We start from the raw sequence: 13,108 nt of genomic DNA, 5'->3' as shown, positions 1-13,108 counted from the left end.
CGACAGAGCCTCCGGGGCGATCGTGGCACCGGGCACGGGCACCTCCTGCCTTTGTTCGCCACGGGCGCTCGGCGGCCGCCGGCGCACGGCACCGGGCTCGCCCAGCGCTGCTCGGAGCGGGCCGCGCCGCCCCTCCACTCACCAACACACCGCTCCGCTCGGGGCCGCAACACTGCCGGGGCCGCGTTCGGAGCCCCCGTTCTGGCACCGGGCGCCCCCCGCCGCACCGCTCACCTGTGTGCCGGGACGGCGAGCTCCGAGGGGCTGGCGGGGTTTCGAGGGGCCGGCGCTGTGCGAGCCGGGCTGGCGGGGCCGGGGCTGTGAGGGGCGGCGAGCTCCGCCCGCCCACGCGCAGCCGCTCCTCGAACCCGCCAATCGCCGCCGCGCGCGCCCGGCCCCAGGGGCGCGGCCGCCAACGGCCGGCGCGGCCGCATCATCCGCACGGACCAATGGGCGGCGCGGCCGGAGCCGCGGGGCGGGGCGGGGCGGGGCGCGGCCGCTGCGGGCACCGAGGCCCCGCCCGGCACCGGCCCCGCGGCGCGAGCACGCCGTGCCCCCGACGGGAATGGCACGGCCGCGCTGCTGCGCTGGTGCCCATAGGAAAGAGAGGCTGCAAGTTCGCCTCTGCCGCCTCGAGCGACTGCAGATAAGGTGAAACAATACATTTTATGATGCTGAGCTGCTAATTAATTGCATTTTATTTGATACACGGGTACGATAAGTAAATTGGGAAAAAAGTTTGTGTTCTTTCTCTGAAGCATAAGCTAAAGAAACGCTTTAGAGTGGGGCGGGGAAAGGGATTGGGGAATTTTCAGCCTGAGGTTGAACTGTAGTACCACGCGTGGCTCTGTTACCAAGTTTTTTTGTCTTCCCAGCGGGATTAATGAGCAAGGACAGGGAGCTGGCTGCAGCTGCTGTTCCCGAAGCTTTTGTCATTTATGTCTTATTTCCTCAAGCAGACTTACACTAGTGCAAATAGGGGAGCATTAATGTCAGTACGATTGTTCTAAAAAAGCTACAGTAGGGAGATAGTTAAATATTAATCATATAGATAAGTATTATTGTAATGTATATTTGAGTAGAAAATAACTATTAATCATACATTCCAGATTTTGATCCATGCAATAATAAAAGCTCTGTCCACCACCAGCAAAGCAATGGCATTGATATACTACATAAACTGGATATGGAGACTACAAAAAAGTGCAAACTGCCAGACTGGATGAAAGCCCAAATGAATAATTTATTTTCAGATGCATTAGGCTGTAGCACAAATGTAACAGAAGAGGAAGAAAATTACTTAGTTTATGATGGAGATGTAGGAATAAGCTGTAAATACAACAATAACTCAGATAATTTGAATGCCTATAGTTGTACAAAAGATATTTCTGGTATTTTAAACTTAGCCTGTTCTGAAGATAACAAAAACATAAAAGGAGTAGCCAACTATGAAACTCCTCTACAGCCTGAAGAATTCTCCAGTCATCACAGAGGCACCAGAGAAACAACTGAAATGCCTGGAAGTGAAGCTTCTTTTCAGAAGGAATTATATGTTGGTTGTTCCAGTAAACCAGATAACAAAGAACATGTAACTACCTCCAAGATGTCCGAGGTCCTCCTGCGTCATTTTTCTAGGGGAGAATTACTAAGCACATGCCCCTTAATTGAATGTGAGACAATACCAGAGGTGTCCTTTACTGAAAGTATCGATGACACTGGGAGCAAACCTGAGCCTTCAGAACACAAAGGCTCTTTAGTGTATGAACAATGGGCAACGAGCTCCGAGGAGTATCCCTTAGAAAAGCAGGAAGAAGTAAAGGCTCATGACAAAAATGGAAACTCATTAAATGGAAACAGATCTGTTTCAAAGAAACCTATTTTTTCTTCTGGTCAGTGTGGGTGCAGACAAAAATATTCACAACTGAATAATGAGACTGGAGATACACACACCTTTCAAAACATAAAAGACGAGAGAGCCCTGTTTAAGAGAACATTTTCACCTTGTGAGCTCAAATATGGCCAAGGGCAAGCTCACTATTGCCTTCCTGACTTCTCTGAAGTTGCTTCAGAAGTTCAAGTACTAAAAAACCCTGAAAATATTACCTCAGTTCCTTCAACAGAAAGAGAAAACCCCTTTCCTATTTTGCAAAGTAAATCACTAACTGTGAACAACATTTTGGAAAATAAGAATTACTTAAACTCTGCTGAAGTAGAGAATCAAGAAGAAAGGAGTATTTCAGAACTGCTGCGACAGCTACAGGTAATTAGGGTGCTTGAAGAAATTCTTCATACTGGGTAATAGTGGTGCATTGTAAGAAGTTATTGTTATCACATAAAATCCAACATGACTAGCTCTACAGGCACTCTGTAGGTATCAGTGAGTACATCATCTGACTCAAAAGCTACTTTCACAAATAAAGTTCTGTGGGACTGACTATACAGAACTATCATTACCATTATTTAAAGGCTGAGTGTTATTAAATACTCCAGTATTTAACCCTGGAACATGGTTTGTGATGATAAAGCATTTCCTATCAAATCATGAGGAAATCCACTCTAAAGTGTTATTTCTAGTGTTAAATGTTTAAAAATCATTAAAAAGACTTCAAATACATTTTTAAGAACAACATTTTATTTTTTACTGTGCCCATGTTAAGACATCTTTGCTTTTTTTCATATCTAACACTCTTCAACTCCTGAGACTGGTATTTATTGACAAGTCAATTCTTTCTAAAGGATTTTTTCAACAACAATATTTCTCTTACTGTTGTGAATTTATTTTAAAGCTTGTTAGTAATTAGATAACTGCTGCTCAATTTCATGCCCTGACATGGAGCTCACTCACTGAGCTTTACAAGTTCTTAATTCCATTCCTAGATTTACATCTTAATGAATTGCTTGAGATACAACAAGTTCTAATCTTTTTCCCTATTATTTCCTGGCTGCAAATGAGATGCTGACACAGCATGCTGCCATCCAGAATCATATTGACCATCTGAAATTTAATCCTAAGGTAAATCTCTCAAAACACTTTTTTTTGAGGTCATTCTTCTTTACCTCTAGGACTATGACTATCCCCTAAAACTATTTTGTCACCTTTATATCATATTTCCCATCTATACAAATCCTCTATATTTTCACAACACAGAGAAGTATTATAAGTATTTATACAGTGAGACACTTTACACATTAATTTTCTGTCAACTCAGAAAATTAAATGGTACTGTTATAATAAACATTTCATTAATACTTTGTATTTTGAGTTAAAGTTTTTTGTCCAGCTCCATAAGTGTTCTATACATTGTATCTATAATGAAGGTTCTCATTTTAACAGATACTTCCTCAGTCAGACTTTGCAAATGCCAACATTGCCATTTCCTCAGGACACACTGGGACACCACCTGATGTCATCACATTACGTGCTCCTGTCCCTGTACAACCTACACATGGTTTGCTTAAAGCAAGTAAATAAAATTACAGTAGCTATGCAAATGACTATTGAATGTAATTTGATTACATTTTTGGGCCAAAATTGCAATTGACCAATCTTCCCTTGTATTCCATAGGACTGCAGCCTGGAGCAGCAGCATCAGCACTACCAGCAGCTGGGACAGTAAAAGCAGAGTGTCTAAATCCTTCTGACTCATTCCCAGAAATAACACTCGGAGAAAAGATGTCTCAAATACTAAAGGATCAGACAGAGCAACTGACTAAGAAAGTAAGAGCTGTCTTTCAATATACACTGCACTGATGCTCAAATTCCATACTGTCTTGGCAAATTTGTTTAAACATAATAATTAAGTCTAATATTTTGTCTTGAAGGTGGAAGACTTCTCTAAACATATGATCCACGAAACACTCTTTTTACAAGACAAATATCTGGTAAATTAATTTATGTATTTTGAGCTATCTGAAATACACTTGAAATGGCTCTAGACTTGCAATTTCTTGATGTTTACCTGAAACGGATATTTACTCTTCTCAATGCAGACTGAAGGCATGAGATTAGGAAGCAAAAATGAAGGTGTTCAGTAGGTGGACAAATTCTTAAATCTTTTAAGATTCTGACTTAAAACTACTAATAAAAGGCTTGAAGTTGCCATATAAGTTAGGAATTTTGACATGTAGGGCATTGGTTCAGAAATAATTTTTATTATTTTACCTGGATGTAATACAGCAGCACAGAGTATTAGGTGAACATACAATATGCAGTTCTGTTTCAGTTCAGAGAACTACCAAAATTCTTACCAACAGCACTGCAAATAACATCTGGCTTACATAGCAAGACATAGTGACAGCTACTTATTCTAAGTTATCATGACATTTTGTATTGAATTATTTCTTATTGATGAAGGCATTAAATCAACTGAAAAGATACCTTGATGCCTTGGAAAGAAATTATTTAAAAGCTAGAGAAGAGCACCACAACTTACAGCTGCAGAACCACAAGGACAAGCCTATCAACCTTGGAGAGTTTGATCCTGAGAGGTTAGAAGAGAAGTGCTAAGTAGTACATTAGTATATTTTCTTTGACTGTCTTACAGATTTTGCTTCATTTATCCATTAGAGTTTTCCTGAAGTGAAAATATTATCTTAATATAGTAAATTGTAAGTTGTTTGGCCAAAATTCACCTTGGGCTTTATGTGTCCTACTTGTAATTGGATATCTCTGTGATTTATTCAAATACTTAAAAGGAACTCTGACAACTCCATACATTTTATTTTTTTATTTTATGGGAAATGTACTGTGATTTCCACTATGGTTTTCATGGTAAGAAATAAAAGATCATTTTAGAGAGTTTTAAGTAACTGAGAGTTGTGATTGGATTTAGAAGGGTGGAAGGAGGAATATTCAGACTTGGCATGCTGCTTGAAGGCATTCAAGAACAAATGGAAGGCAGCAAAGGCAGCCTGTCATCGTTACTGACTTCCTATGAATCTGCCCAGTCTATCTGTGAGGTAACTGACTTTTATTAAACACTACAATTATTCTGTTTTATTGATGCAAGTCTTGAGAACCTAACTGAAGTTGTGTGATTGTATGTTCTCCTCTAGTAAGAGCATGATGCTTTTAGATAGCACATTACTTCAAAAGAAAATATTTAAAATGAAATATTAACTTCATAATACATAATTAACTGTAACAGAAACCCAAGTATAAAAACAAAACTATACCGAATGTTCTTAGTTCCAGTTTCAAAAGCATTTATTTCACAGTAAGAAAATATGAGTAGCTAATTTTAATTCCCCAAAACAGCTTTGCAGAAGTTATCACTATCTTTTTGTGGGAGGAAAAATTACTTTGTCCAAGATTACTTTGTCCAAGATCTTAAGCTGCAGAATTACTAAAGACCAAACAGTATTGTGCTACAGAAAATTGAGTTTACTCCTAAGAATGGTAATATTTTCTCCCAGATCATAAATACACATACACACTCACCCCCCCCCAAAAAAAAAATCTTACTGTCTTCTACAAATCTATAGGTAAGTCTCAACAAATGCTTCATAACCTATATTTTAGGTAACTTGGGCTTCAGAGAAAAATGGCAAGAGAGCCTGAGGAGATGCTGTTTGGTAGGAGTCATTCCTTGCAATGCAAGGCCCACCTACTCCTGTGTTTGTGCTTTGTTACTTTGTACAGAGCTTGGCAGTTTCAAGCACTGCTGATCTTCCACAAACAAGAGGTACTGAAACTCCATTTTTTCACAAGAAGCATGAGGGAGAAAGAAGTCAGACAACTGATGTAATCCCATCAGCAAATCAACTTTCTTTAGAAGGCAAAAAGTGCAATCTTTGTCTGCACAGGTAAGTAAAAACTTGGAAACAGCTGTTGAAGTTTTTATAAAATCATATATAAAATTAATTTCTGAATAAGAAAATTAGGATGACGGAAATCTCTGAAAAGCAACACAAATATTACCAGAATAAAAATTCTACAGAATTCTATAACTGCATATCCAAGAATTCCTCCTAGCCTGGTCTTCCTACCTTTCTCAGTCTGAAAATATTTCCTGAAGCCAAAACACCACCATCACTTGCACCTAGGAGTTAAATCATACTTCTGTATAAAATTCATGACAGCCACACAAATTCAGGATGTGAATAACTAGTCAGAGTACAGTGCCAGTAAAAGATAATTTGCCAATATTTGTGTGGTATTTTTATTTAAAGAAGAAAAGGGAGGGATGCAGATCCTTACATAATTAACAATCAAAACCTTGTGAAAGCTCTAAACACCATCTCCACCCTCCTAGGAAACATTTGATAGGTGTTAAACATCTCAGTGAGATTAGAAAAATAAGTGGCCCCCCCTTACCAAATCTAAGGTTAAAAAAGGAGAACTGAACTAAGTTCCAGTAGAGAAGCAGAGCTTCTGGGAAAAGAATGCGTGCAGCACAGAGCACAGTCACATTAACCTAATTCTGTCAGATTATTTTATAGGGTAGGTGTTAATAGTTGTCTAGTAAAACTCACCTAGCTTCCTCTTTTTTCTCTGTCATTGAAAGACTATTAGTTCAATGTTCTGATCATTATGTTCATGAACAGGCAGAAAATTTTCCAAATAAACTTGTTGATCCTGTACACCCAAAGTTAAAAATAACTAAAACAAGGAACCTTGTTCCTTTTCTCTCAGAAGGTACATCTCAAATATTCCTCTAATTATCTAAAGACATTAAATAAAGCCCTATTAAGAGTTCAAAGTTACTAAGACACCAAATCATATTTAATGTATGTTGTATCAAAATAATAGCAGTGGTAACAGATGGATGTATCTAAGATTTCACACTACTTTACTATTCCAATGCGGGATTATCAAGATCTCTACTTTTAAGCATTTTTAACAGTTGTGGGAAGTCAGGGTGCTTTTGTCAGAATGTGTCCTTTAACTAAAAGGGGTAATTATTTTTCAACTAGTTAATTATTAAACTTCTGCTTACCACCTTTTCAGATAACTGGTACAAGTAAAGTTCTTTCTGTGAATAAATATTGTTTCTTCTCAAGAAGTAATTAATCATTAGTATAAGATGTTTGTAAGTCTCATCATAGAAATATTAAGGGACAATAAAAATATTCTGTTTTCATGCTCAAAGAAATACAAATATCCAGGAAGGAGAAACTGGAACATCTCCACTCTTCATGCAGAGAAAACCAACTGATTTATCAGATACCAACCTGAGTAAGTCATGAGGGCATATAAAGGTCAGAACCATGCTTAAACCTGCTAGGGAATCCTGGGAAGAAATACATTCCTTTTATGTCTCAACATGAAAATTGTAGTTTTAACAGATGTTACTGCTTAGCAGAGCACAAAACACCAAGAATAAAAAGGAAACTAAAAAGAACACCAGGTCAAATTCACTGTGGAAGTCTCAGTGACAGACCAAGAGGCAACAGACACATTGCAATGCAATTTTCATTTAGATGTGAATGAAAGATTTTGAACTTGCTCAAGCATTGAAACAGTTTGCTCTAGGGAGGCTGTGGCATATCCACTCTCAGAGATATTCAGATCTCAACCGGACAGAGTTCTAAGCAACTTAAATGAAGTTGGGCCTGCTTTGAGAGGGGACAGAATCAGATGATGTCCAGAAGTCCTTTCCAACCTGAATTACTCTATGAATCTAATTCAGCTTTCTAGATAAGTTTCCAAATATTGCCACTGCTAATACTTTCAAGAGCATGACAGCGACGTGCACACAATGCTTTGATTTTGCTTTTTCTTCTGATCTGCATTTATTTAATATTCTAGAAGGTGATTCCAAGTCTGACAACTGAGACACTTCATATCAGTACTTCCACTTTCAGTTTTTGGATTCAACTTTGTTTTTCTGCTTAAAAACAATTTTACCTTTCCACTGCAGAATATTCTGAAGCTTTCAGTTACTTGCAACTAAAGGAAAATAGCATGAGCTGTCCTACATTTAGTTTTAAGTCTGAATATACAGGTTTTCTTACCTTTTGTCAATCAGTTGTCCTTGACTTTTTTGTGATATCCTTTTAATTTAGCATAACACACTGGGATTATTGTTTGTACTGGTTGGTGCACTAGTTAAAGCAGTGCCATACTAGAGCTGCTCAAATTCTCATCCCACTCCTATTATGCTGCCCTGTTCCCATAACACTATGGACAAGGACATGGAGAACATCATTAAAGAAAAAAAAGCCAACAATTCTTGGGCCGAAAATAAGCACCACCAGAAAATTACATTCCAAGCTTGCAGACAGGGCTGAAAGCTAATCTTTAACTCAATCCCCACTCTCCTGGGGGTAAAAAGTACTTCCTCAAATTGCAGTAGTATTAATGGCAGCAAAACACTCTAAAATTACAGTGCTGAAAACCAAATAATTACCTGAGCACATTAGCCAAAGCTTCTCATATTTCAGACCCTTTTAACTTATTTTTTTGAATTTTAGGCAGCGATTCAGAAGACTTCTCAGCCTGTGATTCTTATAATGATTCACAAAGTAAGGACCTTGTCAGCTGTGACAGTCTAAGTTACAAATCATTAAATATGAGATTATGTGGAGACAGACAAGGTACAGTGATTGCAAAACTATGAACATCTACAAGGAAACATTGCTTATAGTTTTGTTTTTCTAAACCACACATCTCTTGGTTTCCAGGACTTAGATGCAGATGCCCCAGGGGAAGCAGAGATCAAGTAAAACTCAGGAATTACAAAGAGTCTGTTCAGTCTTGTACCCTATGTAGAAAAAGAAGCTCTGGTTCCTCCTGTAAGTATGATGGGTAATTAAACACAGCCTAGCTTTTTAGGGGCAGAAAGCCACACTGCACATACCAGGCCACACTTCATTTAGTATAAGCAGTCATTAGCACTGTAAATCCAACTTTTACACACCTGGTCAAGTTTAATCTCCATGCATAACAGATTTAACTTTCCCTGGTTCTTTATGAGTGGAATCTCTTTCATATTTCATTTATGACAGGAATTTTGCAAAGCCAAATGAAAGGACATGAAAATTAGGCATTACTGTGCCAACTTTTATAGTGCCAGCCATTACCTAACATAGTATAAACAAGTACTAAAGAAAATTCCAGCTCTACCCTCATATTGTGTGACATGCAGCAAAGTCAAGGGGAGCCTAATTAAAAAAAATTAAATCATCTGAACATGAACCTTTTCAAGTCACTTAGACTCTCTTGAACATAAGAAAAAATTGCTTAAAGAAAATATAAAACTTCATCAAGAAGAAAGCATAAATTAACTATTTGTGTCTAGCAAGCCTGTGAAACTACAAATCAAAGTAGTATTCATTATTAGGATTATGACACTGATTATTCTACACTTCCCCACTGCAGTCTTTCACTGCATGAAATTTATATTAAATCTGCATTTCATTTGCCAGCTAGAGCAAACACAAAAAGTTTAATCTGTCCTCATTTACAAAAAATTTTAAACATATTCAAGTTTTATTCAGCAGTGATAGTTACTTGATCTTTAAATTATGCTAAAGAGAAAAAAAAATACACAGAAAATTACCTTTTTTTTGTTTCAAACCTCAACATCTCCAGCCTCAACAACTCCAGCTTATTCACAGAAGAGAATCTCCACTCAAAAGGCTCAAAAACCCAATCAGCCAGGTGGAGTTGTAACCAGACTTTGTGAAAGGTAAGCTGTAGTAATAACTATGTAGTACAACAGAAAACTCCATTGTTGCAGATTCAGCATGGAAAAAACACCAAGTATCATAAGCAGGAATAATGTTTTATCTTTTGCAGTGCATGTTGTATATTAGAATTTCACTCTTTAGTGAAATTAAAATATTTGCTTGAAGAACATGTGTAAACAAGTCTTAGATTAGTTCTTCACTCCTAATGTAATGAAGAGTTGAAAATGTAACTTCTTTAGCTGACACATTTAGTAATGAAAAAAAAATTTACTTCAAGAGGATGTTCCCATTCAAAGATTCAAATGTAGGCCTGTATTATTAGGATGGAGCTCTGTTTGCTACCAACTATTTCTCTACAAGTAATAATCCTACTTTTAATAGTTGTTAACATTAAATTACACCCTGAGACAGAAACAAAATGGATTCTAACAGTAGCACAGACTAGACTGAAATGCAAACAAGTTTTGTCACAGTATTTTTTGACAGCTTTACTCCATAGCAGTAATTGCCTGGAAGTTCAGCAGCTGCACTTGAGAGCTGCACAGTGGCATAGAACACTGTGAGAAAGTTACAGCAGCAGCAGAATGCTGCTATTAGGAGAAATTTTCTTCTTACTCCGCATCCTAGAACATTTTTTGTTTTATTGCAATGCAGACAGAACACAAATAATGATGGACTGTGGTTTACAATTCCATGGAAAATTCTACTTACCATAAAATTAACTTGCAACTGAGTGTTATCAAGGTGTATGTATGTGATTCATAGTGTAGAAGTTCTTTTCCTTACTTAAATTGTATTTTATTCTGTATATCTTTAGGAAATCCTTAGTGGCTGCCAAAACCTGCTGTTCAAGCACATATGATAAGATGATCCTTTCACAGCAATACATACCCAGTAAGAAATCTGCCCAAAGAAAATCTGCAATCAACATCAGAGACAGAAATGCCAGTGATTCCTATGCAAATGTAAGACTTTTGAGTGAAAATTAAAGCCACACATCTTTCTTGAAAAGATTACCTCCATACCTCATGGCACTGTAGAACATCCCATTCTTAGCAAGCTGATTGCTATGATCTAAGCACATGTAGTGTATTTAAGGGTAAGACAAGAGGGAGTTTAAATCCCAAGCATTTTGGCTTTTATCTTACTATATTTCTTCATACAGATTGTGCTTATTGTGCAACTCAGTCCCTGTATAAAAGGTGAAATAGACCAAAAAATAGCACTGGGTCTTATTTCTAGAATTGTGTCTCATATACTGAAATAAAGCCTAGCTAGACAAACCACTATCAAAACCTCAAGAAAGCCTTCTCAGTCCCAAAAACACTCACCACACTGGAGCTGATACATTAGAAAGGTGTATATGTCCCTCAGTTCAAATGAATAGACAGAGAGAGAAATGATTAACAGATACTTCCAACTTGAATCCTAGAGCAGTCTATCATGTGACTCAATTTTTACTTCTCAACACATATTCAGAGTGAAAATCATGGACAAAACCTTAAACATCCTCTTTTTCCAGTACCTATGTATACATACATTTGCCTTCACTATTAACAAGGCTACATTTTATTATTTCCAACAGGTCTTAAGTTCTACTCTGGATCATGCCATAGAGACAGCAAACAGTTTGAAGAAAGCTACAGAGCGAATGGTACAAGCAGTTTCAGAAGATCTAGCTCAAGTTAAGAGAAAACAGTTTTAATTATCTAGTTCAAATGCTGTATTGTTCTGCTGATTCATACTGAAGTGTTAGTATCTCTGCAAAAATCAAATTATGAACACAAACATGAAAAGGTCAGCTAACTAACTTTGTCAGCTGTTCTGTACCTGTTGGTACTAAACCAAACCAAGAGCACATAGGTATTCCACATTTACACTCAGTCTTAGAACGGTAAAACAAATTATTAATTCTACTGAAAGTCTTTAGTAGGTTGGCTAATCCCATTACTGGGTACAGATACCTTCTGTAAGTATTCGCTTAAGACAGCTTCATAAAAAATAGCTTAAACTAGCAAAAATAACTTTCTGACTTGGATTTCCCCCCATTTCCAAGTGTGAGAATAAATCCCAGTCATTACTACATATAATTTCTTCTCATACTTCAACAGCAGCTGCTTAATTACACCAAGAGAAAACAGCCTCTGTACCTGAGACATCTAGAAGTAAACATCATGTTAACATACCAGGTCATAGTCAACACTTGGAATTATTTTGGTTTTAGAGGCCCTAGATTGAGAGTTGTTTGTTTTTAAGAAACATCCTTGTATGTCGCAATGACTGAATTACACCATTTGTTGTTTATGTATTTGTAACAATTAAATTGCTTCCTTCAATTTGATGTCCTTAATTTGTCAGATATATCTGGCTTTGACATTTTAGCTGATGGTAAGTAGGTTGGAAAATTTTAAAATACTGTAGAAATTCAGTGAGCCAAGAAAAGTCATCTATTATTTTCCTTCTAACATCCATTTAACTGCAATGATTAAAGACAAGCAGCTAACAGCCTTGTTTTATCAGGGCTGCTACTCACTGAAGCCAAAGGACATAAGGACTGATGAAAACCAAATTAGAAATGCCAGTACCTTCCTTAAAAAGGACAGCCATTTTCAGGCAAACCTGAGCAATTTCATCAGTGGAGATCACAGAAATAATTCAGACTCTGTTCATACAAGCAGTGATTGCTAAACTCACTGCCATGTGCCACTTGCTCACTAGCCTGAGTCATGGGCTTTTTTCAGGGCTTCTTCCACCCTTCACAGCCAACAATAACATTCAACTCTTTTCCTCCTTAGCCTCTTACTGTATATCCTTATAACTTTGTTTCCCTCTCATCAACTCTGGTTTTGCTTTATTTAGTTTAGTGTTTGGAATGTCCCCATTATTTGCAAATAAACTTATTAAAGAAAGTAATTGCTGCAGCTTCCTAGATGCAATTAAAAAAAGAAATTAATCTCTTTCACAGAAATCTCTCCACATCACAAGAACAGCTTGTGATTCAGGTTCTAAACCTTCTGTTTTATCCTGGATCCCTGCACCTGCTGTCCTGTGCCTGACAGCAACTGCCTAAGAAAGATCAGACTGAATTAGACAATCATGTAGTGAAAATCCTCAGAACATTCCCTGGCAAATTGAAAGCCCAGAATCCTTCCAAATAAGCAGTTACATTTATACTTATTAGCCCTATAAATACTTGCCTTATGTTGAGGATTTTTCCTCAATATAACAATTAAGAGCATGTCATTACTGTGTGACATCTCGGATGCTAAAGGTCCTTTTGTCTGATTTGACAGCTGCAGGTTTCACCTGTCACTTCACACACTGAATAGGAAGACAGCCCTTCAGTCTGAACACTAACAGGACTTTTGAGGCTTCCATCTCACACTCCACCATCATCTTTTTTCACCCTTAATCAAGGATGCTAGCTAGTCATTCTTGACATGAAGATTGTTCCATACCTTTTGAATCTTGTCCA

The 13,108-nt window shown here is 37.8% G+C and overlaps 2 protein-coding genes across 4 annotated transcripts in view; one reads left to right on the top strand and one right to left on the bottom strand.

The window, feature by feature from the left end:
• GPSM2 (G protein signaling modulator 2) overlaps positions 1 to 13,108 on the bottom strand; it is a 40,421-nt gene that overhangs the window by 26,222 nt on the left and 1,091 nt on the right. The window contains exon 2 of one of the 3 annotated variants that reach the window (XM_059854440.1): positions 10,345 to 10,477. The gene's annotated coding sequence lies outside the window, so the exon portion shown is untranslated. Of the gene's footprint in view, positions 1 to 234; positions 358 to 10,344; positions 10,478 to 13,108 lie in introns of those variants that run through there. The other 2 variants (XM_059854441.1, XM_059854439.1) reach the window with 2 other exon arrangements.
• Positions 1,114 to 12,009, top strand: AKNAD1 (AKNA domain containing 1). The gene is made up of 14 exons (XM_059854451.1): positions 1,114 to 2,260; positions 2,954 to 3,013; positions 3,335 to 3,464; positions 3,567 to 3,718; positions 3,823 to 3,882; positions 4,355 to 4,488; positions 4,833 to 4,959; positions 5,642 to 5,805; positions 7,092 to 7,177; positions 8,416 to 8,538; positions 8,626 to 8,736; positions 9,536 to 9,632; positions 10,451 to 10,598; positions 11,219 to 12,009. The coding sequence occupies exons 1-14, from the start codon at positions 1,187 to 1,189 to the stop codon at positions 11,336 to 11,338; spliced, it is 2,586 nt and encodes an 861-aa protein (XP_059710434.1). The 5' UTR covers positions 1,114 to 1,186; the 3' UTR covers positions 11,339 to 12,009.

The sequence above is a fragment of the Haemorhous mexicanus genome, chromosome 9 (assembly GCF_027477595.1).
Source record: "Haemorhous mexicanus isolate bHaeMex1 chromosome 9, bHaeMex1.pri, whole genome shotgun sequence".
Lineage (NCBI taxonomy): Eukaryota > Metazoa > Chordata > Aves > Passeriformes > Fringillidae > Haemorhous > Haemorhous mexicanus.
Note: the sequence above shows the minus strand (reverse complement) of the source record. Positions and strands in the feature narration are given on the sequence as shown.